At 43.5% G+C, this 25255-nt stretch overlaps 1 protein-coding gene across 1 annotated transcript in view; it reads right to left on the minus strand.

The window, feature by feature from the left end:
• The window catches only part of VILL (villin like), a 92892-nt gene that overhangs the window by 20503 nt on the left and 47134 nt on the right, over nt 1–25255 (minus strand). Inside the window, exons 3-8 of the mRNA XM_069729803.1 lie at nt 20622–20696; nt 13920–14116; nt 11070–11178; nt 6648–6758; nt 3222–3421; nt 1680–1758 (exon numbers count right to left, since the gene is read on the minus strand). Coding sequence (XP_069585904.1) covers nt 1680–1758; nt 3222–3421; nt 6648–6758; nt 11070–11178; nt 13920–14116; nt 20622–20696 — 771 coding nt within the window. The remainder of the gene's footprint in view (nt 1–1679; nt 1759–3221; nt 3422–6647; nt 6759–11069; nt 11179–13919; nt 14117–20621; nt 20697–25255) is intronic.

The raw sequence follows: 25255 nt of genomic DNA on the forward strand, positions 1-25255 counted from the left end.
AAAATAAAAACCCGAAAATCACGTTGTATGAGCTTTACAAAATTAAATTGCATTTTATAGCATGAAATAAGTATCTCATCACCTACCAACCAGCAAGAATTCTGGCTCTCACAGACCTGTCAGTTTTTCATTAAAGGTATGTTCCCACGGTCAGTAATCGGCAGAGCTTTGGACGCAGCACATGTCCACTCTGTCCAAAGTGCTGCCGACTTTTGTACGCGCAGTGATTCCGCATGTGTTCATTAAACCGTGCGGAATCACCGCGTCCCAATACATTGTATGGGTGATATTTATCTTGCAGAGACTCACATCTGCGCAAGATAAATAGACATGCTGCGGTCTAGAAAGACGCGCCGCATATCCGTCTCCGCAGGGATGTCGTAGGCGTCCGAGCATTCATAGTGGAGATGGGATTTCATGAAATCCCATCCACTATGCTGTAACAAATATTAAGTTCTGTTTTTCTACAGTATTAAATACTTATTTCATGCCATAAAATGCTAATTAATTGTGTAAAAATCATACAATGTGATTTTCTGTTTTTTATTTTTAGATTCTGTCTCTCACAAATGAAGTGTACCTACGTTAAAAATTACAGACCTCTCCATTCTTTGTAGGTGGGAAAACTTGCAAAATCGGCAGTTTATCAATTACTTATTTTCAACACTGTATTTAGTGATACAGAAATTAAAGGGTGAACTCATGAAAGTAATCATTCCATTTTTTTTCAATCCAAACTTAAGCAGAAAAATGTGCAACTTTTCAGATATATCAACATTATCCTGTTGATTTTCTATAATATGGGAGGTGTTTGTGGAGAGGGGCATGAACAATCGTTGCTTAACATATTCACTCTATTTTACATCAGAAATTGATAGAAATTATAGCCATAATCTACTCAACCTCAGAGCTGGCATAGACTTTGGTTCATGGTGCATCAAACAGCTCAAAGACGTGCCAACTTTAATAAAGGGCGGGTGTCATCATAAAATTACCTTTTTATTACAGTCAAGTTTTTATGTTGAATGCAATTTTTTTCCTTTTTCTTCTTAATTTCCATGTCACTATCTATATTGAAAGAATTCTGATATCTTGTAATTCTCACACTGGCCACTAGGCCTAATATTAACTTATTTCCGGTTCTTCTCTGCAGCCACCTTGACATGGGCAGCAGACGTCGGGCTCTGACACATTGACTTGAGCATTACAAGTATTTTGGGGGCATGTGCTGATGAAACTTTGGGTCATTGTGAAGGGGTACAATCATCTCCTATTGTGTTTAGTGGACCCTGTATTATGTGCTCTGTATATAAGTGGTACCTATCATTGCTCTTCTAGATGTAATCATAATGAGTCTACTGAAAATATAAAATTGAGTATGAGCCTAGTATTAGGCATAGCGGCCAGTGTGTAAATTTCAAGATTTCTGGGGGGTTTTTTAATGGAAGATTGAAAAAAGCCCAAAAGCTGAAATATAACATTAGAAGAACCGGATTAATAATAATTTTTCTGAGGACATAGGATGCCAATCTTGGTGAATTTCCCCCCCAATGTGTTTGGTGTACAACGAAATCCATAATGAAATAGTAACAATAATGAAACGTGAAAGGAGCTGTGGCCTGTGGAATATACTGTATATATCTTTTTTTCATTGCTTTGCTTTTATATACCCCACCAACCTGGTGCTGAAGGAGATCCTGAGTTAGAGGCTTTGTTGCAATTTCTTCGACAACCAAGTCTCCATCTTTTTCAAACACACTGCAAAAAAAGATATTAAAAAAGCAAAGAAATTATGTCTGGTCTGCAACACCGTAACAGAGGTTAGAGAAGAAAAAATATTTATATGGGATTGTAAACCTAAAATCTTCCTTTCCTATATTTTCTGTGATGTTCAATGCAATATATTGTTTTCTATAACCAGACATTCCAAGATGGAGAGATGCGGACTGTAGTTTTTCTTTTGCATGTTACCCATGGGTGCCACTGAGGTAGTACACACGTTACCGATGCCAAAAACCAGGAGTGGAACAATCAGTGGAAAAGTATAATAGAAACACATCACCACTTCTGTATTCATCACCCACTCCTGGTTTTTGCCTTACAGATACTGATATAAAATACTGAATAAATACTGAATGTGTGAACGTGGCCATAAAATGAGGAGATCTCCCAAGTTAGTGGATACGGAGAGCCAGGAGCATATTTTTATATGGATCATAGATATTTCTGAGGTCACCACTGCAATCTGTATGTGTCTTGTGGTATTGAGTCTGCCCTGTTAATGTATTTGTGCTGTAAAAATGGAAAATGACACATTTGGTTGATATGATCAAAGTAAAAGTTATCAACCTCTAATTGTACTCTAAAACAGACATTATTTCAGCACTTTTTTAATATATTAAGAATCTCCTTAAATTGCAAATCCTTAATATATCATAGTAATTAAGAACTATTTACACAGTGCAGATTAAATACAGTATATATAATACATGCCCCATGATATAGAGCAGGGGGAGCTGGGTAGATTGATATATAGTTTGATATATACAAGTTAACCAACACTTATTTAATAGTATGTCCTACGACAGTGTGGGTGCAGGTGTATAGTGCGGGCTCAGGAACTGAGCCTGATACATAGCTGATCGATACCAGCTGTGCTATGCCATCTTCGTGACTGGCATTCACCTAACTTACTGTGTCTTCACTTCTGTGCCTAGGAAACACAGAAGAGAAGATGTAGCGAGCCAGGAGGATGTCAATCATACACATTGGGGCGGTATTACTGCTTGCAATGCTGGGCTGTTCCCAAAATGAAACTCCCCCAGCCTAGTCAGCGACATTTGCATATGCCGAGGATGGCAAAATGGCCTTGATTGATGAAGATCGGAGCTTGTCTTGCCGTTCTTGATGACAGGGAGTGTTGGAGTCAAACGCTCCTAATTCACGCATCTTATTGAATCAGGAACGTCTGACAAGTGGAGTGCGCCTCCAAGCACCACACTGGAAATCTTACTCCAGTCCCTCATGAATTAGATGAGCTCTGGCAAAGCTGGAAGAAACTGGCATAAAAGTCGCATTATTTTTGCACAACCACAGGTGGCACAATTTTTTTTGCATTTTCAAAGCAATTTGCGCCAGAATTCTGGTACAATTTCTCGGATGAATGTGGGCCAATGTCTCAGGCTTTTGAGCTCCAGTTCAGACTGTAGGTTCTGACTTACTGGTAAAGCCTGACATTTGCTTTTTGCAGTTCATCTGCCTTCTCATCGGGAACAGCATCCTTCAGTTCACCAGTTCTGGTCCCAAGCACGGCTGTCATTATCTGCATCAAGTCCGGGGAATCTTGTTCATTGTCTATGACGCCAATCTGGGCTCGTCCTCCTCGCTCATCATCTCTTATGCTCTTAGCCAAAGAACAAGCCTGGGAAGGGAAGGCATTTATCAGCTTTCACTTAAAGATAGAAACTCGATAAGTAGATGTGCGTAGGACACAACTGATTAGAGCACACATCTCTCATCTACATGAAAGTCAATATTATCTGAATAAAATTAATCCATGCAAGATTTGTCAGAAATTTTTTTTCAGAAGTTCCAAGTTTGCTGGGAAAGTTTAGCAATCTGGGACACAAAGTGGGTGTGACACAGAAAACCCATGCCCAAAAGTTGCCATTTTGTGGACATTTCACAGTATTTGGACAAACAAGCATAATATTTATATGTGTCTATTCTTGTCTGCAGTTCTAAAAGCTTTCAATCTTTTGGGAAATGCTTCCACTTCACTGGTGAATTCATTAGCATGTGTCAATCTACAAGCATTAAAGTGAACCTGTCACCATGAAATCACAACCCAATCTGCGGGCACCATGTTTTATTCACTCAATCCTCTGCTCTATCTGGGATTATCAGTCCAGTGGGCGGTCCTATCAGTGACTGACAGCTTCCTTTATATAAGAGTCCATGCAGAGACAGCTGTCAGTCACTGATAGGACCGCCCACTTAACTTGAAAATCCCAGTAAGAGCAGAGGATTAAGTGATTAAGGCCAGAGTCACATTAGCATATCACATTAGTGACAGGTTCCCTTTAAAAGCAGAAACAGCAAAAAAAAACAATTTTTATTTAAAAATTTATAAAAATATAACTACTGTTGGTGCTGACAGCTCTTCATCATTATAAGATCTAATATATAATTGCCTAGAATACTACTTCCTGCAATTTGTGTCAACTTCCGTGGCTTTGTCCGGAGCTAATGTCCGGAGCTAATGTCCGGAGCTAATGTCCGGAGATTAATTGCCTAGAATACTACTTCCTGCAATTTCTGCCAACTTCCGTGGCTTTGTCCGGAGCTAATGTCCGGAGCTAATGTCCGGAGCTAATGTCCGGAGCTAATGTCCGGAGCTAATGTGCGGAGCTAATGTGCGGAGATAATGTCCGGAGCTAATGTCCGGAGCTAATGTCCGGAGCTAATGTCCGGAGATAAGTGACGTCAACAGTGTCTGATTGGTTGCCGCCTGCTGCGAGCGACCAATCAGAAACGTGCCGTACTGTGACACACTCCGCCCGCCATTTTGGTGTGATTTTTGAATTTTTACCTCACAGCAAGTTCCTACTGCGTGGAGGCGGGCCCAGTGACGTTGGTCTTCAAGCTCCTGCCGAATTTCATCAAAAAAATGATAATACCATTTACCAAAACTATATATATTTAGTTGTGAAGTGGTTCAGTGACATTTTCACACCAATTTTGAACTTTTGTTTGGTGTTTTCTCCATATACTGCCTATTATTTTTGTTCTTTCTAACTATTATTTATTAATTGTATTATTCTTACATTTGAATAAATAAAGTATATATGGATTCTAGACTCCCGATTCTTTAGAATCAGGCTGCCATCTAGTATTATATAAATCTAAAATAATAATTGACGATTACCGTATATCATAGTAGCAAATTACTACTGGTAATTTCATTCATTTTCAAACTAACAGAAATACTTTGGGAGAGAGATCTGTCTTTATCGCCATCTATTAATTTATCACACTCACTAAGGCTAGGTTCACATTGCGTTAGGGCAGTCCGTTTAGCTCATACGCTAGCGGATTGTGCTAACGCAATGTCCCAAAAGGGATCGCGTTCGGCGATCCCGCTAGCGCTAGCAAGGAACGGACCTCGGACGCTGCAAGCAGCGTCCGTCCGAAACTTACGGGACATCGCTAGCGTGTGCCGAAAATGGCATGCGCTAGCGATGCGCTAGAGATCCGTTAGCACATTGCCATCAATGGGTGCGCTAACGGATCCGTTGCATGGCGCTAATTGCAACGATTTCGCCATGTAACGGAGTCTGCTAGCGTATTGTCATTGGTGGGATTTGTACCCGGACCCCAGTCCTGGAGAGCAAGTGTTAACCACTGAGCCACCATGCTTTTCTCTCTAAATATATATAGGTATATAATTGACATAGAAAGTAGGAATTAATTCACAGCTTTGGGAGATTTTTTTAATATCTCTTAAGGCCCCTTCACATTAAGCGACGCTGCAGCGATACCGACAACGATCCGGATCGCTGCAGCGTCGCTGTTTGGTCGCTGGAGAGCTGTCACACAGACAGCTCTCCAGCGACCAACGATGCCGGTAACCAGGGTAAACATCGGGTTACTAAGCGCAGGGCCGCACTTAGTAACTCGATGTTTTCCCTGGTTACCAGCGTGAAAGTAAAAAAAACAAACGCTACATACTTACCTACCGCTGTCTGTCCCCGGCGCTCAGCTTCTCTGCACTCCTCCTGTACTGGCTGTGAGCACAGTGGCCGGAAAGCAGAGCGGTGACGTCACCGCTCTGCTTTCCGGCTGACCGATGCTCACAGCCAGTGCAGGAGGAGTGCAGAGAAGCTGAGCGCCGGGGACAGACAGCGGTAGGTAAGTATGTAGTGTTTGTTGTTTTTACTTTCACGCTGGTAACCAGGGTAAACATCAGGTTACTAAGCGCGGCCCTGCGCTTAGTTACCCGATGTTTACCCTGGTTACCAGTGAAGACATCGATGGATCGGTGTCACACACGCTGATCCAGCGATGTCCACGGGAGATCCAGCGACGAAATAAAGTTCTGGACTTTGTTCAGCGACCAACGATCTCCCAGCAGGGTCCTGATCGTTGGTCGCTGTCACACATAACGATTTCCTTAACGATATCGTTGCTACGTCACAAAAAGCAACGATATCGTTAACGATATCGTTATGTGTGAAGGTACCTTTAGTATTTGGTAATCTTTAAGTCAGTGGGCCCCAACTCCAGGCCTCGAGGGCCGCCAACAGTGCAGGTTTTCAGGATTTCCTTAGTATTGCACAGGGGTTGGAATCATCACCTGTGCAGATGATCACATTACCACCGATGCAATACTAAAGAAATCCTGAAAACCTGCACTGTTGGCGGCCCTCGAGGCCTGGAGTTGGGGACCACTGCTTTAAGTCAATTTAAAAAATCTGTGTTGTGATTGGGTAATAATGAGTTCATGTGTTCTTACCCAAATCAAAAACTTTCCACAATTTCGGGTTATAAACCCACGTTTGGGAAATACAAAGAATAGAAAAGTCCTGCGGTAATCATGGATTGTTTGCTTCATTGAATATAACGCTCTGTCCTCCCTATTTCCTTACCCTTATCCTCTCAGTTTTGTTGCTTTCTGGCCCGTTCCACTGGATGATCACTTTGCCAAGGTCAAGAAGGAAAACATCTCCTTTGTTAAAGCTGCTCCAGGACAGATCCACCTATGAAAGTCAGAAGTAATATTTTACACTGCAGCAAAACAGCAATGTCTTAGCTAAAGAAGTTACAAAATCTCAGAACAGTCTGATAAATATAAGAAGGCGAACTATCTCACTCCTGACGTTCTTAGATCTTAGGCCGGGGTCACACTTGCGTGTGTAATGCGAGAAACTCGCACGAGTCTTTCGCATCAATACCCGGCACTGCCGCCGGCACTCGGGACCGGAGCAATCGGTTGCATAGAAATACATACAGCCGCACACTCCCGGATTAGCAACTTTCTGTGTACATTGTATATTGACAGTAAGATGCCAGTCAGCGATGGGGCAGAGTTGGACCAGGATGCACGTGAGCTGTAGTCTTGCAGTGTTTATCTCCTGCTGATAAAACACTCCTTGTATTGAAAAAAAACAGCACACAGTCTAATAAGTCACACATCACTGAAATCTATGTCACAGCCCCTACCTCATGCTGTCCTCAGATAAGGACTTATCTACGGTAAGTTGCAGACGCAACCAAGCATCTTGGAACTTTTCTGGGACTTCCAAGCCACTGCGGGACCCGTGATACGGACTTATACAGACTTTTATGCACTTCTTGATCGTCCTATTTAGGACTCTTGAGGGGACCCATTGGCACCTCTTTTGACCATATAACTCCCCTGATGATGCTCCCCCATCGGAGTTGAAACGCGTAGGGAGAAGAGAGACATTTTAGGACTGCATTTGGGTTGGTGGATTCCCATAGCAGGGCTCACTCGGGGCCTGTCCTTGTCAGGACAGGAGCTTTTCCAAGGGTTTACAGGGAAGACAGTGGCAGTGTAATTTTCCCTACCCTTGGCCCTTAGCATCTGGGAGCACTACCCTCATGGATTTTGAGGGATTTATTCCATATGTCCGTCTGAATTGGTAAGACCGATCCAATCTTTTATCTTGAGCACTGGTTCACTTGAGCACTTTTTGTGTTTTTTCATGTGTGTGTTTTGTTTAGGATCCGAATTTTTTAGTCATATTTATTAAAGGTTATGTTTTAGTTTAGTGGATATCCTCCATAGCTATTCCTGTCCTCAGATAAAAAAAAAACTGCTGACAGATTCCCTTTAATAGGTATTTATACTCTGAACAGCAGCTCCACACAAAGTGGGGGTACATACTGTATTACTGTAATAACCTGTGTTTAGAGCAGCAAAGGATTCCTCTTTATTAGAAATCCTTGGACATTTCTGTAATTATAGCCAGTTGTACACATTAATACCGATCCAGAATTGTGCCCTTAGTGAAACAAACAACATACTGTAGTCTCCCACCGAGTAGAGAAACAAATGCAAAAGGTTATCAGTACAGAGGCCTTCAGCTCAGTATTTGGAGAATAGAACAATGCTTGAAATGACGCCAATGCGTGCGGAGGATCCACCAACAATGGGAACGCTCTGCTATGTTTCTTCACTTTCACATTGAGGTTCTATTGGTTCGTGCGGTTGTGCTCGGACTATTTTCACCCATGGTCTCACCTCCATATCATAGCACAATGCATTTGTGACATCGTCATTTAGTGAATGATTAAGACTGCAAATAACACTTGCCTCACTTAAAGGGATATCACACTATCAAACATTTGTCCCAAACTCATCTAACCTTAAAAAACTTCCATGAGATGTGTCCGTGGTTTCCACAACTTTCCTTTTACTTTTCTGATTCTGCAATTCTTGTATCTGTTTTCTTTCCAGATACTAAAATGGGCGGCCAAGCAGAACTAGTCACATCGCTCCCACAATACTGTGAGAATCTGCAATACCCGTGACGGATCTGCCCCGCACTGCGCATGCGTGTAACAGTGACGCTAAGAGTCCATTCAGATGTCACTGATTATTATTATGCACACAAAATGGAACAATTGGTATCGGTGTTTTGGATCAGATTGTCATCAGTGGCTGATGTGTTAGTTTTTACCATCAGAGTTTCCTCAGTCTTTTTTTGCTCACGTGGATGGCACATGGATGGCACGTGGATGGCTCATGAATGGCACGTGTATGGCATATGGATGGCACGTGGATGGCATATGGATGGCACATGGATGGCATGTGGATGGCACATGGATGGCACGTGTATGGCATATGGATGGCACGTGGATGGCATATGGATGGCACATGGATGGCATGTGGATGGCACATGGATGGCATATGGATGGCACACGGATGGCACATGGATGGCATGTGGATGGCACATGGATGGCACGTGGATGGCATGTGGATGGCATATGGATGGCACATGGATGGCACGTGGATGGCTCATGAATGGCATGTGTATGGCATATGGATGGCACATGGATGGCACATGGATGGCACATGGATGGCATATGGATGGCACGTGGATGGCACATGGATGGCACATGGATGGCACATGGATGGCACGCGGATGGCACATCGATGGCACATGGATGGCACGTGGATGGCACATGGATGGCATATGGATGGCACGTTGATGGCACGTGAATGGCACATGGATGGCAAGTGGATGGCACGTGAATGGCACATGGATGGCATATGAATGGCACGTGGATGGCACATGGATGGCAGCCGAGTGTTATCTAATTTTTTCACAAAGTCATAGACTTACATTGGTGAGTTTGATCCAAGACTCTGGTCAAAATAGGACACGTCTCTGTGTTTTGGTATGAATTAGTCTGTCATGTAAAGTACATGGGTGTGTGAACAACCCCATAGCTCTATCAGTCAAAAATATTGATAAAACTCGTATGTGAAAAACTAGGGTCTGCCCGATTCTTAACTCACATGCCCACCGTGTTCTTCACACAGACTGAAAATTGCTTAAAAGCGCAGGCATTAAAATCAGTGTCCTTGGCAGCACATGGTTGTGTAATCAGCTGACGTGCTGCCAATAACCTTCTATTCTATGGGAACAGAACACACGCATTAACTTAGAATGGACAAGCCGGATCCAGAATATGGATCATATTCGTGCATGCCGTGGTTTCTTGTATACTGTACATAGACTGTCTATGTGTAAAAACGTTCATCTGATCTACCATGCTGACTTGCAGTGATCAGTGCGCTGTCCGTATGGTATCAGTGTTGCTTACAGACAGCACAAGGACGTCTAACACGCTCTTTTGAGTGATCTCTAAAGTAGATCGTTCATGTTCATCTTTCTGTTCAGTCTGAAAACAGCTTGCTATACAGCAGAGTATACATTATTCTGCTGCGAGGGTGTAATGTATTTATTATTATATTATTGATTGGTTTCTGTTCTTTTTGGCATTTGGTGACTAGTGTGTCTTCTCATTGTAATGATTGACAGCCTACATTAATACACAAACATAAAGGGAACATATTCAGTGTAAGGCTAGGATCAAACGACCGATTTTCTCCCATCCGAAATAATTGGTCCGATCATGCTGATCCAAGTGTGACCCAATTGTCTCAGATGTGGAGAATTTAAAGGGAACCTGTCACCCTCAAAATTCGAGTATGAGCTGCGGCCACCGGAATGCTGTAGATAAGCCCCCGATGTACCCTGAAAGATGAGAAAAAGAGGTTAGATTATACTCACCCTGGGGCGGTCCCGCTGCGGTTCGGGTCCAATGGGTGTCGCGGTCCCTGTCCGGCGCCTCCCATCTTCATACGATGATGTCCTCTTCTTGTCTTCCTGCCGCGGCTCCGGCGCAGGCATACTTTATCTGCTCTGTTGAGGACAGAGCAAAGTACTGCAGTGCGCAGGCACCGGGAAAGGTCAGACAGGCCTGGAAACGTATCGGGACCGCCCCTGGGTGAGTATAATATAACCTCTTTTTCTCATCTTTCAGGGTACATCGGGGGCTTATCTACAATGCTGTAGATAAGCCCCTGATCCGGTGGCCGCAGCTCATACTCGAATTTTGGGGTGACAGATTCCCTTTAAATAAAAAAGAATTCTCAGTCTTCTCTATTCAGTGTGTTTGTGAAAACTGAACCACACTCGGATGACATCTGAGTACTGGCCGATGTTTTCCACGGACCCATAGACATTAATGGGTGAGTGCCATCCAACTATAAGAGGCAACCCAGGCATGCTGTGACTTTTTTTTCCTCTGACCAACTCAGTCCGAGGAAAAAAATCAGACCTGTGCACTGCCCCATAGAATAACATGGGGATGGGTGCTATCTGTCAAACAACTGATAGCGCTCGTCCGATTATTATGGTCATCTGCACGAGCCCTTAGTCTTTTCCTTTTGCCATGTTCTCACAGGAAAAATAAAACACTGTCATTCCCCAAGTATGACACTTCAGGGAAAACAGCCCCCACTGCACACATACCTCATTCGCTGAGACATGTTTTCTTCCTTTTACATGAAGTAAGCGACGTATGTTGTACATATTTGTCTCCACGTGTTTAAAACCAGAGGCAACTCCACCTTTCTTGTATCTGGTATGAGAGACAAAACAGAATAAAATCGGAATAAAAGGGAAAAAATGCCTTGTACGTCCAGCAGAATGTGAATAGAAACAACTGAAAAAGCATGTACAAGTGATCTACAAATCGAAATAATTTTACTTTAAAATGCCAATTAGCAGCATTGTATGGTATACGGTATCCACCTACAGTTAGAGAGCTCAGCGCACATTAACACCACATATTACAAGTAGATATATTATATCCATTAAAGGGAATCTGTCACCACTTTTTTGGGATATCAGGTAAAAATATCATTAAATTCAGTGTCCCCTATGCATTATACCAGTACTTTTGATGCCCAAGTATACTTCCGGGCCACAGAATGCAATCGCGTATGCAGGCGCATGCACAATACTGTTTTTTGGTTTTGCCCACAGTTGGGCAAAGGATACTGCGCACGCGCGAGAGGCCATTTGAATGCGCATGTGCCAAAACTATACGCAAACGCAGAAATTCCCCGAAAAGAATGCATTCAGCAAGCCAGGAGGGGGGAGAGATGGACAATAAGCCCCACCCATTGGACCGGACCGAGGATATTTACATACACCACAGGAGGAATAAAAACGGTATTTATGGATCATAGGTGGGCAGTTAAGGGGTATCAAAAGTACTGGTATAATGCAGAGGGGACACTGAATCGAGTGATATTTTTACCTGATATCCCAAAAAAGTGGTGACAGATTCCCTTTAAAACAGATCTGTGCACTTATCAGAAAAAAAGTTTGCTGCGCAGTATAATTTTTGCACATAAATCACATAAATAACAGGACTTGTTCACGCTTTAGCCTCGATTCATCAAAGCGTTTACAACAGAATTCTAGCGTAAGTCCTTAAAAGTCACCAAACTTTGCAACTTTTGCCATTTTCACCCATTTCCTTTAAAGTCTTTAGAGCCGGGGCACAACAAAAGTGTGGCACACCCGCATGGCACACCCGCACTCATCAAATTCATGATAAGTGGTAGCATTCCTGACTCCACGAATCTTACTCCAGTCTTGGACTAGAGTAAGATTTGTGGCAAGGCACATACAGAGGTGCACATCATTTTTCACACTCACCAGATTCGTTAGGGAGCATGCGTCTCTTAATGAATCCGGAGCGTCTGACTTCAGCATGACCCCTCATCAAGATTGACAAGAACATAGCCGGTCCTGATGAATTGGGCTGTAGGGGATGTAAATATGTTTTTGTCCCTTCTTCTCCCCAAACCCTTTAAGTGTATACGTATATTAATGTGTTCGTACACGGTGGTACTGCTACACATAAAGTGTTTTACCACCATGTACAGTACAAGAGTATTGCTACACCCCTTGTGTATTGCTCTTTATAAATGCATGCCTTCACATGTTTGACACAATTTGCACACTTTGTGTGAGGGAAAGTTTGTCCCCGGGCCCAGTATAGTGATAAGGGTGTAGAATCCATAGTTGCCCATTAGAGGGGGGCACAGTAGTATATAGTTAGAGTAGGAGGGGTACAGTGGCACAAAGATAGTTAGGTTTCCTGGTTCTAGTCCATTGGGGCCTGGGCGCCCGTGCAGCTCACAGGGCTGCCTGGCCAGAAGTCGCTGTGCCCCGAAACGTTAAGAAAGGGGCCTAGCATAGATCAGCCACACAAAGAATTCCTCTAGGAGGAAAGAAGTACAACAGTGCTGCGGATGCAGCTGAAGGGAATATGTCCCCAGAAAGGGAGGTTTGTTCAGCCGGGAAGCATAAGCAAGATGTGGCAGATCTTTGCCTGGGCGGCAGTATTTAGAACCAGTGCGAAGTGGTGTAGGACTCCCTCATGTAAGGCAAGAATTCCAGATGGGATAGACTCTGCGGGACCAGAAGATATGGTCCGACCTAGGGCTCAATATAGAGAAGGAGAGAACAGAGCAGGGACAGAGAAGAAGGTACTGACTGTGAAACCCGAGGTGCCTGTATTGGAGCAAGTTGTGCTGAGTAAACAAGTTCATATTGACGTTAAGCCAGAGGGTGTCTCCTTTATTTCGGAACCATCTGTGAGGAATACATCACCGTACCGGGCAAGTCCAGATGGCGCAGAGAATTCGCAACTGATGCGGAAAGGGGGCCAGAGAGTGATACAGGCATTGCTGTCGGCCATGGCTGTTGCCCTGGCCCCCAACCCCTACAGGGCCATAGTTTTTTTAATGCATTATTTTTTCGGGCAGAGAAAATGCAGCCTTTGACAGTAACCGTAAAAACAATGACATTTCTAAAATCTTGCCTGCTTTGACCTGAGGGGCATTTTTTTCAAAAAAACATAGCATGTCAAGCAGGTACGGACTGGGGCTGAATCAGCCCAGGCATTTGAAATCACACAGGCCCATGTTGTCTCCGTCCCCTTGAACCAGATGGGATATATTACTAATATTACCCTGGATGGAGGAAAGGAAGATTTACTACAAGACCAATATTTCTAATGATACCTGTGGCCTGCTGGGGTAAGTGATGGAGTCAGCGACTTTGTGCTCCGTCACAACTCTTAACAGTATGGGGGTCTTGAGAACACAGATTCTGTTAACAATGTATCAGACAAGGCGGCCCAAGACCAGACAGGCCCTGGCCAGTCCAGCCCTGATGTCAATTCTTTCAACGTTTTTCTTCTGTAGTTTTTTTACATTGTGCATGTCATTGCAAACACGGGTTTTCATGCAGAGAGAAACACATCAAAAAGCTTTGTGGGAACGCACCCTAAAACACACTTACATAACACCATTCTTGAAGTAGCTGTTGAAGGTGGCCGATTCATGGGCCTGCACCTCTCTGTGTTGTATTGGGCTCCCTCCTAGAGCCTCGTCCAGCTGAGTTGTGTACAGTGCCGCTGCTCCTTGCTCGTCCTGAGTCGAGTCTTTCCCTATCCAGTAGTGGAGATCACTGGACATGCCACTGGGTGACTGCTTGATCTATGAGAGAGGAAAAAATTGTGGATTATCATCTTTTCTACAATTAGTAGCTTATTTAGTTATCTACAGTAATTCCTACTTAAAAAATGTGACCATATTTATGACCAAAAGTGCAAGGTTGTATGTATTAGGTTTATGTATATCAAGAAAGGCAAACATAATTCATGGAGTAGCTGGAAATAGTGAGACTGACTTTCTGTAAACTCCCTGCCTTAAAGGAGATGTCCACTATCTGCTGTTATTGGGCTGCTGTGCCCTCAGAAGAATGTAGAACACGTGAAAAAGTGAGAGCAACAGCCCACTAGTGGGCGCCAAAAGGCTGCAGCGCTCATGTGGCACCCCAATGCAATGCAAACCCCGGCAGACCCAGCACTGAAACTAATGGAGTGGTGCCAATGCAGGAGGGGAGCACATTTTTTTTTTATTTTACAATGTAGTCTACTTTATGTATAAGGGTTGCTTAATTACAATTGGGGCTACTTAATTTACAAAGGGGGCTATCGGGGTTTCCTCAGTGGAGACAACCCCTTTAATAAGCAGGCTGACCTTCTGATCTCTGTCAGATATCAAAATGGAAGAAGACTGGTATGGGGAAGGAGGAATGGGTGAGAAAAACAAAAGAGAACCCCAACGGAAGATAAGCATGTTGATTAGGATGGACCATTTCTGTGCCGCCGGTAACCCTGCGGGCAGCCCCCCACTATCCAGTAGCTAGCTTGTCTGGAGTGGGCTACTGTATCCGAGCTCCGCATTCTGACTCTTCTGTACATACAGTACTGTAATAATAATAATAATAATTTTTTATTTATATAGCGCCAACATATTCCGCAGCGATTTACAAATTATAGAGGGGACTTGCACAGACAATAGACATTACAGCATAACAGAAATACAGTTCAAAACAGATACCAGGAGCAATGAGGGCCCTGCTCGCAAGCTTACAAACTATGAGGAAAAGGGGAGACACGAGAGGTGGATGGTAACAATTGCTATAGTTATTCGGACCAGCCATAGTGTAAGGCTCGGGTGTTCATGTAAAGCTGCATGAACCAGTTAACTGCCTAAGTATGTAGCAGTACAGACACAGAGGGCTATTAACTGCATAAAGTGAATGAGAACATTCATTTTTTTTTTTTTAAATAGGCCACACAGGGATCGTTACGTTAATACATTGAGGCGGTAGGCCAGTCTGAACAAATGAGTTTTTAGGGCACGCTTAAAACTGTGGGGATTGGGGATTAATCGTATTAACCTAGGTAGTGCATTCCAAAGAATCGGCGCAGCACGTGTAAAGTCTTGGAGACGGGAGTGGGAGGTTCTGATTATTGAGGATGCTAACCTGAGGTCATTAGCGGAGCGGAGGGCACGGGTAGGGTGGTAGACTGAGACCAGAGAGGAGATGTAGGGTGGTGCTGAGCCATGGAGTGCTTTGTGGATGAGGGTAGTAGTTTTGTACTGGATTCTGGAGTGGATGGGTAGCCAGTGTAATGACTGGCACAAGGTAGAGGCATCGGTGTAACGGTTGGTGAGGAATATGATCCTGGCTGCAGCATTCAGGACAGATTGGAGCGGGGAGAGTTTGGTAAGAGGGAGGCCGATTAGTAGAGAGTTACAATAGTCCAGACGAGAATGAATAAGTGAAACAGTAAGAGTTTTTGCAGAGTCGAAAGTAAGAAAAGGGCGAATTCTAGAAATGTTTTTGAGATGCAGATAAGAAGAGCGAGCCAGTGATCGGATGTGGGGGGTGAATGAAAGGTCAGAATCAAGGATGACCCCAAGGCAGCGGGCATGTTGCTTTGGAGTAATGGTGGAACCGCACACGGAGATGGCAATGTCAGGCAAAGGTAGGTTAGTAGAGGGAGAGAACACGAGGAGTTCAGTTTTTGACAGGTTTAGTTTCAGATAGAGGGAGGACATGATGTTAGAGACAGCGGTAAGACAATCACTGGTGTTTTCTAATAAGGCAGGCGAGATATCAGGAGCAGAAGTGTATAATTGGGTGTCATCAGCATAGAGATGGTACTGGAAACCAAATCTGCTGATTGTTTGTCCAATAGGGGCAGTATACAACGAGAAGAGGAGGGGGCCTAGGACTGATCCTTGAGGAACCCCAACAGTAAGGGGAAGGGGAGAGGAGGAGGAACCAGCAAAACATACAGTGAAGGATCGGTCAGAGAGATAGGAGGAGAACCAAGAGAGAACGGTGTCCTTGAGGCCGATGGAACGGAGCATAGTGAGGAGGAGCTGATGATCCACAGTATCGAATGCTGCAGAGAGATCCAAGAGAATTAGCATGGAGTAGTGACCATTAGATTTAGCTGTTAGTAGGTCATTAGAGACTTTAGTGAGGGCAGTTTCAGTAGAGTGTAAAAAGCGGAAGCCAGATTGAAGAGGGTCGAGAAGAGAGTTATCTGAGAGATAGCGGGTAAGACGGGAGTGGACCAGGCATTCGAGGAGTTTAGAGATGAAGGAAAGATTAGAGACAGGTCTATAATTAGCGGTACAGTTTTGGTCGAGGGATGGTTTTTTAAGTAATGGATATATATGCCCCCCATCCAGCCTGCAACAAAACTAAAACATCTTTTATTATACTCACCTGTGGGTGTCGCTGGTCTTGGCTCAGCGCCTCCCTTCTTCTTGCAATGCTGTCCTCCTTCTGTGCTTTGTGTGGATGACACGTCCTACATCATCCACACAGTGTCCCTGGCATTGTGCTGCTGCGCAGGCGCGCTTCTCTGCCCTGTTGAGGGCAGAGCAAAGTACTGCAGTGCGCATGCGCAGGAAAAAATCAAAGAGCCCCGGTGCATGCGCACTGCAGTACTTTACCCTGCCCTCGTCAGAGCAGAGAAGTACGCATACGCAGGAGCGTGATGCCAGGGACACTGTGTGGATGATGTCGGATGCCAGGAAAGGGAATACAGTGTGAGGCTGAGAAGCTGGAAGTGCGTCATCATGCCCCAATGCACTTCCAGACACAACTTCAAAATGGGGACATAAAGGGATCAGCTGACATATCTTTTAAAGGAACACATAATCATATTAATGTTTTGGGGCGGGGTAAAGGTTTCTGACAGGTTTCCTTTAAACAACTGTGACATCACAAGTTACTTTTAATCAGGTAATTATATCACTACGGCAAGATCAGAACTGTGTTTCTATTAAAGGGAATCTGTCAACAGGTTTTTGCTATGCAGTCTGAAGACAGCATAATATATGTGCTGAGACACTGATTTCAGGGATGTGTCACTTATTATTGTTTCCATACAATGAGTGTTTTATCATTATGAGATAATCAGTGCCCAGATTAGCTCTCTTGTGCCAAGTGGTTTGGCCATGCCCCCTCCTGTGATAAGCAGCTCACTGTCTATAGACAATGTGCACAGAAAGCTGTGGTGTGGGCGGGGGCAGCTTTCTGAGCTCTGCCACATGCTACATGTAAAAATTCTGATTCTGTCACAACTGCTGCACCTAATCATCTAAGTGACACATTGCTGGAATCAGGGTCTCTTTTCCTACATACATTCTGCTCTCAGTTGAGGTAACAAAAAACCTAGTGACAGATTCCCTTCAAGTAAATCTCCATAACACCACAATTTTAGTCAGGCAAACGGCTTTGATATTGTATGAAGATTTCAGTCAAGCAGCCGTTACGTCACAAAAAATTTCAGTCAGGTAAGCTCATACCTAATGTACAAGCGCAGGGGCCATATACTGTGCCCGCACCCCATCCTCTCATTGTGTCCTTCCCTGGGACCCTGTGTTTTTTGTTACATGGCATGAAGAATATTCTGTGTATTTTATATTAGTTCTGTGACAGGTGTTTTTCATGTGAGAATATAACAAAAGCGCAGCACAATGTTTGCTAATCCTGCGCGTTTTGCTCTGTACAGGATTTGGTTAAGGCATGGCAGGATTCAGCTTAATTCTGTGAGTATCCTTTTTCACCATTAGCAAACACGCACATTCTGTCCTTCCCGTCACCCTTATTATTTCACCATCAGTAAGAGATTCCTTATACAAGTTTGATGAACATGGAGCCTGATTTATTTTTTGTTTTATATAGATAAGCTATAAAGGAGGAGTCCAATGAACATAGAAAAAAAAGAGTTTTCATTTTCTTTTTCAGAAACAGCGCCACTCTTGTTCATGGTGTGTTTGTGGAATTGCACTATTCAAGTAAATAGGGCTGAGCTGCGATATTGCCACTGTAAGTGTCATATGCCTCATCAAAATAGCATTTGTAAAGGAGTGTGTTCTTATATGTGAGTTTATTGCATTTTTGTGGCTGTTGTAAAATGTGAAACTGCATAGAGTTTTATAGACACTAACGTATGCTGTTCTCTGAATGTATTGTGATTAATGTACAATGTTATTAATGTGTAGTGTGTAGTAAAAGAATAGATTTAGGCTTAGGACATCACGTATAGTATAGGGCTTATAGTTTAGTTTAGGAAAGGGAAATATACGGAAAGTAGGCACATTAGTTATAGGAAGTAGTGCACAGGGTTATACACAGTTAATATGTTTGGTGTCACGGGATACCGCGACAGAGTGGGGTCAGGCAATTGCAGCGTCTGGTGACACATACACCTGCGGTAGTTACAATGGCTTCACCGTCCTATTAGCAGTTCTGGATTTCTTTGCTCTGGTGCTTCAAGGGTTAAACAACTTATTTGGACTCTTGGAGTTCTCGCCTCCTTGCTTCTGACCTTGCCAGTGATAGGTTTACCATTTCCTGGTTTGGAGTTGTTGGAGTGCTAAGAGTTTGTAGCAAGGGATTGGAGATTTCTCCGTGGATTTGAGCGCGGTCTGGAGTCTTGGGGACTCAGTCTTGCAGCATGGGTGCTGTGGGGCAACAGGCCGTCCGCCCTGCTGGTGCATGGCCGCTGTGGCGGTGGGCGCCGCACGGCTCCGCACCGTTAGGGCGTTAGGACCCACTACGAGGTTTGCCGTGACGGGGCAGTGGGCTTCATACAGTCTGATCAGAATGTTAAACTGAAAACCTCATATTCAGTTATATTAATTTTTGCCTAGCGGCTTTAGATCAACGTATGATTTTGGGATGTGCGGTTCATGCTCTTTTTTTTTTCTTTTTTGCAAAGCATGTTCTAGTCTTCTTCTTGGACCAGCACTCCTCCCATTTGGCTCAGGTGATTTTAATTAGCAGGAGACTGCAAAGTAAGGGGTTTAGCCCATTTTGGCTCTCACTGAAGAGCTGGAGGAAGGTGAGTTTAAGTGCTCCTTTCATTTTGGTGTTGGTGCTGTGTGGCGGCCATTGTTGCTGTGGCTTTGTGCTGGTGGGGCGGTGCGGTCTGGAGTCTTGGGGACTCAGTCTTGCAGCATGGGTGCTGTGGGGCAACAGGCCGTCCGCCCTGCTGGTGCATGGCCGCTGTGGCGGTGGGCGCCGCACGGCTCCGCACCGTTAGGGCGTTAGGACCCACTATGAGGTTTGCCGTGACGGGGCAGTGGGCTTCATACAGTCTGATCAGAATGTTAAACTGAAAACCTCATATTCAGTTATATTAATTTTTGCCTAGCGGCTTTAGATCAACGTATGATTTTGGGATGTGCGGTTCATGCTCTTTTTTTTTTTTTTTCTTTTGAGCAACGCCTGACCTGTCTATTCGGAATATGGCCGAAAGTCTGCAGATCGCATACTTCTGGTCACATCACTGCCCGCTCCTGGTTCTAGCACTGGAGAATCCTGACAGTGAGAGCATTGCGTGATGTGAGGATTCACAAGTCTGCAATCACATAGAGACTGAGCACTTTTCATTTGGTGACAGGTCCTCTCTCACCACTGGACAAAACCTGATTAATTAATTTAAGGACACATAGAAAGTAAAAACAATGGATACCTGCCTCCCACAGTGGCACTGTTCTGCTGATGTTTCCAATGGGTCATGTGATACTGTTGTCTTTGTCACATGACCGCTCCAGCCAATCAGTCGCCATTGACCTGCTGCTGCCTATACCTATTTTGTTGCATCAGATATCCGCTCTGATGGAATATTAATGAACTGCATTTGATTAGCGCCTGCTCACTGGCTGCTGCGGTCACAAGACCCGCTGGGTGCATCACTGTACCGATGCCGCTACAGGAGGGGGGTATACATAGTTTTTAGTTTTTGAGGGCAGACCCCAATTGATTGAGTAGTAGACAACCCCTTTAAGCACTGCAACTCAAAGGAAAGAGATCTTCCTGCATTCAGGGAGTTGCCATAGTAATCTGTTGCAGAGGAGCATGCTGGGAGCTCGCTGCTATGGATATTGTATTGTGGGAATAGTATGGCAGCTGTGGGGTCTGGGAGTTTCCATGTGTAAATCCCACGCATGGTAAAACACCTGCTTCTGTGCCGACCGCCTGGAGGTGTCTGCTGAATGGAAGCTCCCGGAGAGTTGTCATCAGTCTTTCCACTTCAGTAAGCCGTGATGTGACGTGAAGCACTGTACATATGCTGCACAATGGATGTAACGCTCCCCTTAAATATTACTATGTACTTACAAATAGAATGATGTAGCAGTCGCCTTCAAAGAAGCTCCCATAGGCCTTCTCAGGAAGCGGAACCATTTTCATTTTCTGGGGGGAAAAAAATAGATGAACAACATGCAATACAATGTCTGAACAGATGCTAAAGACAATAGGAAACTGGTGATCGTTACTAACACTGCGGCCGGGGCAGATGGATAATCTACGTGAGCAGAACGACCGCTATCCACCGAACCACCGTTATCAGCAACACGTCACTGGCTGACACATCATTATGTGCTGCCGAGAACGATGATTTGTCTACTGGAATAAAAACGATCACCCCTCAATGAACGAGCATGTCGCTCATTTATCACATGACTGCCATCCTGTTTCCACAGGCCGATAGGAGCGAGTGTTCCTACAAACACTGGTGCACCCCATTGGCCATTAGGCCACAAAATGGGCAGAATTTATCATGGTGGCTCCTACTGGATGATACGTCTGGTCCATCTTCGGATACATTTGTCTAACTTTACACAACATCACACAGTCTGCCCTGGCAAACAAGGCAGTATAAGGGTCAAAAACACGTGGAGGAATAAACCGTTCCCATCTGGGGAAGAAAAGGCACAAAGTGTGGAGCAAAATTTGTGTAAGGCCCCACACAAGTAAGTGTAAGCCAACACAACACATTTACTATAAGGTATGTGAGGAAACCTTAAACGGCGTACTTTTAACCACTAGTCATCCACATGTGTTCCGTTTTATTACAGTGGAAGCTATTAATCATTTACAGGAACATTTATTAGCTTCTTATGTTAGGCCGGGTTCACACTTGTGTGTGGCTGGTCTGCGTATGGCTGCGTAGTTCCTCCCTTAAGCTCCGTCTACTTCTGCATGCGTGCTGCATACCTATCTTTAACATTGGGTACGCAGGGAAATGCGTTGTATGTGGATGCGGCATTTTGACGTACCCACCAACAGCACGGGAATGCAAAAAGTTGCGTTCCTGTGAGGTCGGCGGGCACGTCAAAACGCCGCATCCGCATACAACGCATGTCCCTGCGTACCCAATGTTAAAGATAGGTACACAGCACGCATGCAGAAGTAGGCGGAGCTTAAGGGAGGAACTACGCAGCCATACGCAGACCAGCCACACACAAATGTGAACTTAGCCTTACAGAACTGCAATGTATCTGTAAAATTGGATGTGTCTCCATATGACATCCAATTTTTTTATGCACCCATAGACTTGAATGGGTGAGTCTCATCTGACACAAGGAAAAAAAATAGTGCATGATGTGATTTTTATCACATGCAGTGAAAAAAATCACTCATCTGCACTGCCCTATTGAATAACATTGGTCCATTCTTTTCTTGAACAGCACTCAGACCGTAAATATGGTCGTTTAAAAGAAAACTTACATAAACAATGTAACACAGCGAGCTAAGCTGTTTCCGCAACTCAGGAGTTACACCAACACTGTGGCTGACTCTTGGGGTAAGTGCACACGATTCGGAAGTGTCAGCACTTTGGATGCACCGCATGTTCGCTGCGTGCAAAGCGCTGCCGTCTATTGAACGCAGGTGATTCCCCATGTGTTCACTGAACCGTGCGGATTCACCACGTCCAATACATTGTATGGGTGATATTCATCTAGCAGAGATTAGTGTCTCCGCAAGATAAATAGACATGCTGGCGTCTGGAGAAACGCGCCACATGTCCGTCTCCGCGGGTGAGCCATGGGTGTCTCTGAGCGCATATTAGACATGGGACTTTTTAAAATCCTATCCATTATGCTGTAACATCTGGGCTCTGCCCAAGTACGCAGCGTCCAACCCTGCAGCGTTTACTGACCGTGTGCACATACCTTTACACACTTCTATGGGAGTTACACACACAACATAACGCAGCAATGGCCGGCTTTTTTTGTAGTTCTGTCCCTGGTGACCGACACTTAGAAGCAGATATTCTTATCTCTGGCAAGACAGATAGGAATGTCTAATTTTTCTTTGATAAAAAACGATTCTTGTGACAACTTTGATACACTCCCATTCATTTTTCTTTTTCTATATGTATTGGCATGGATAATCTGTTGCAGTATTCCCAGGAGTGTCACATCTCACTCAAAGCTATGGGGAAAATGTGCAAATTAAACGCTTATTTACCGCAAAATAAATTGATATGTTACAGATGTCCAATTCACCCTACAGGTCTGTTTCCGTGGCACAAAAAATAGCACCGTGTGCAAGAGATTTATGTAAACTGTAAAGGGCCAATTTCTTTTAATCATGGAAATATGCAGTGGAAAAACATTTAGAATGGGAACTTCGCTTTAATTTGTCTTTAGTTAGTCTGTTTGGACGTACGTTGGTGTTGAGTACACAGAATACAAATAGTTTGGAGTGAAATCTGCCACATGCAACACCTTTCCTGGACAGAAGGGGGCAACATTTTCACCTATAGATATACAGTCAATGTATACATCTTATTTAGGGGAGGGGTGGACTTGAGGCGTGATGGAAACTGCCACACATCCATGAAGATGTTACACCAATCGTTTAAGAAGTGGAATATGGCTGCAACGACTGAGGCCTGTTGTTCATCAAGTTGTGACTAATTTCTTAAATGTCATTTAAAGTGCGTCACAGATGCAACCATCCCGAAAATATTTGTGAGTCATAGAAATGTTATCACACATAAGATATTGATATCCGTATAGTGAATTAACAGAATTTCTTGCGTTTTTTGCTGCAGATTTGGCAATCTAGATATGTCTCTTCTGCATACTGATAAAGTTTAATGTTAAAAAATAGTCCTATTCCATAGAATCTGGTTTGGGCACATATAGCAGCGGAACCTGGATACCTGTGTGTTTGGTGCTTTTTCACCACCCATTCAAGTCAATGGGTGGAAAACACTGAAAAACACCGACAGATGCTCTTTATCTGACATATGACTTTTGTGTGACTAATATTTGATGACTAAATTTAGTATAATGGGAGAGCCCTGGGGTTCGGTCTCTGTCTACTCTCTGATGAGCAACAACAAATGATTCAGTGAAATTTATTAACAAGACTCACTTCATCCCTACTCTATATTCTACTTTATATTTTTCTGAAAAAAAAAAAGAAGAAATATAGAATGAAACAAGCCTTGTCATTATGGTCACTACATAAATATATTTTGCTACCTATAAAATCTATCTATGGAATATCAATATATCTGTTTAGAGACTATCTATCTATCTATCTGTTATCTATCTATCTATCTATCTATTATCTATCTATTAAAGCAGCACTACACAAAACTGATGCAGCAAACGGGTGTAAGCCTTAGGGCTCCGACCCAGTATCTTCCATATACAGTGGCATGTAAAAGTTTGGGCACTCCTGGTCAAAATTACTGTAATTGTGAACAGTTAAGCGAGTTGAAGATGAAATGATCTCTAAAATGTCTAAAGTTAAAGATGACACATTTCCTTTGAATTTTAGGCAAAAAAATATATATTTTCATCTCTTACATTTAAAAAATTACAGGAAGGAAAATGGGCCAAAGCAAAAGTTTAGCCACCCTGCATGGTTAGTACCTAGTGACATCCCCTTTTGAAAATATCACATTTTGTAAACACTTTTTGTTGCCAGCCAAGAGACTTTCAGTTCTCGTTTTGAGGGATTTTCATCCATTCTTCCTTGGGAAACTCATGGTTGGTGACATATTATATTCCTGAAATTATGTGCCCTTTTTTCTCCACACATACCTTTGATAATTGTGGCCAAAGAGCTCTGTTTAAACCTCAACGGTCCACAGGACGTGTTTCCAAAATGCATCAGGCTTGTTTAGATTTTTTTTTGCATACTTCTGATACTGAATTCTATGGTGAGGACGCAGGAGAGATTTTCCTCTGATGAATCTTCCATGAAAGTGATATTTATGCAGGTGTCTCTAAACAATAGAACAATGTACCACAACTCCAGAGTCTGCTAAATCTTTCTGAAGGTCATTTGCAGTCAAGCTGGGGTCTGATTTCCCTCTCTTGCAAGTCTACAAGCAGCTCTCACTGTGAAATTTTGCTTGGTCTTTCAGACCTTATCTTGCCCTCCACTGTTCCTGTTAACTGCCATTTCTTAATTACATTTCAAACTGAGGAAAGGGCAACTTGAAAACGCTTTTCTATCTTCTTATAGCCTTCTCCTGCTTTGTGGGCCTCCATTGTTTTCATTTTCACAGTGCTAGACAGCTGCTTAGAAAAACCCATGGCTGCTGTTATTTTGGCGCTAGGTTAGATGAGGCTGGGTTTTTATAAATTTGCATCACCCGATATTTCCTAATGATGATAGTGAACAAGACATAAGCCTAACAGGCTAATTAAGGTCTGAAACCTTAGTCAAAGTTATCTGAGCACACAAATCTCCCTCAACGCCAAAACTTTTGCATAGGTCCATTTTCCGTTATGTTATTTTTAAAATGTAAAAGATGACAATATATTAATATTTTTTTGCCTGAAATGTTTCATCTTTAACTTTAGGCCTTTTAGAGATGATTCATCTTCAACTTGCTTAACTCTTCACAATAATAACAGTAATTTTTACCAGGGGTGCCCAAACTTTTACATGTCACTGTACTCATGACAAAAAATGGTAGCGCTTCAGACATGAGGTGAGAA

This window comes from Ranitomeya imitator, chromosome 6 (genome assembly GCF_032444005.1).
Source record: "Ranitomeya imitator isolate aRanImi1 chromosome 6, aRanImi1.pri, whole genome shotgun sequence".
NCBI lineage: Eukaryota > Metazoa > Chordata > Amphibia > Anura > Dendrobatidae > Ranitomeya > Ranitomeya imitator.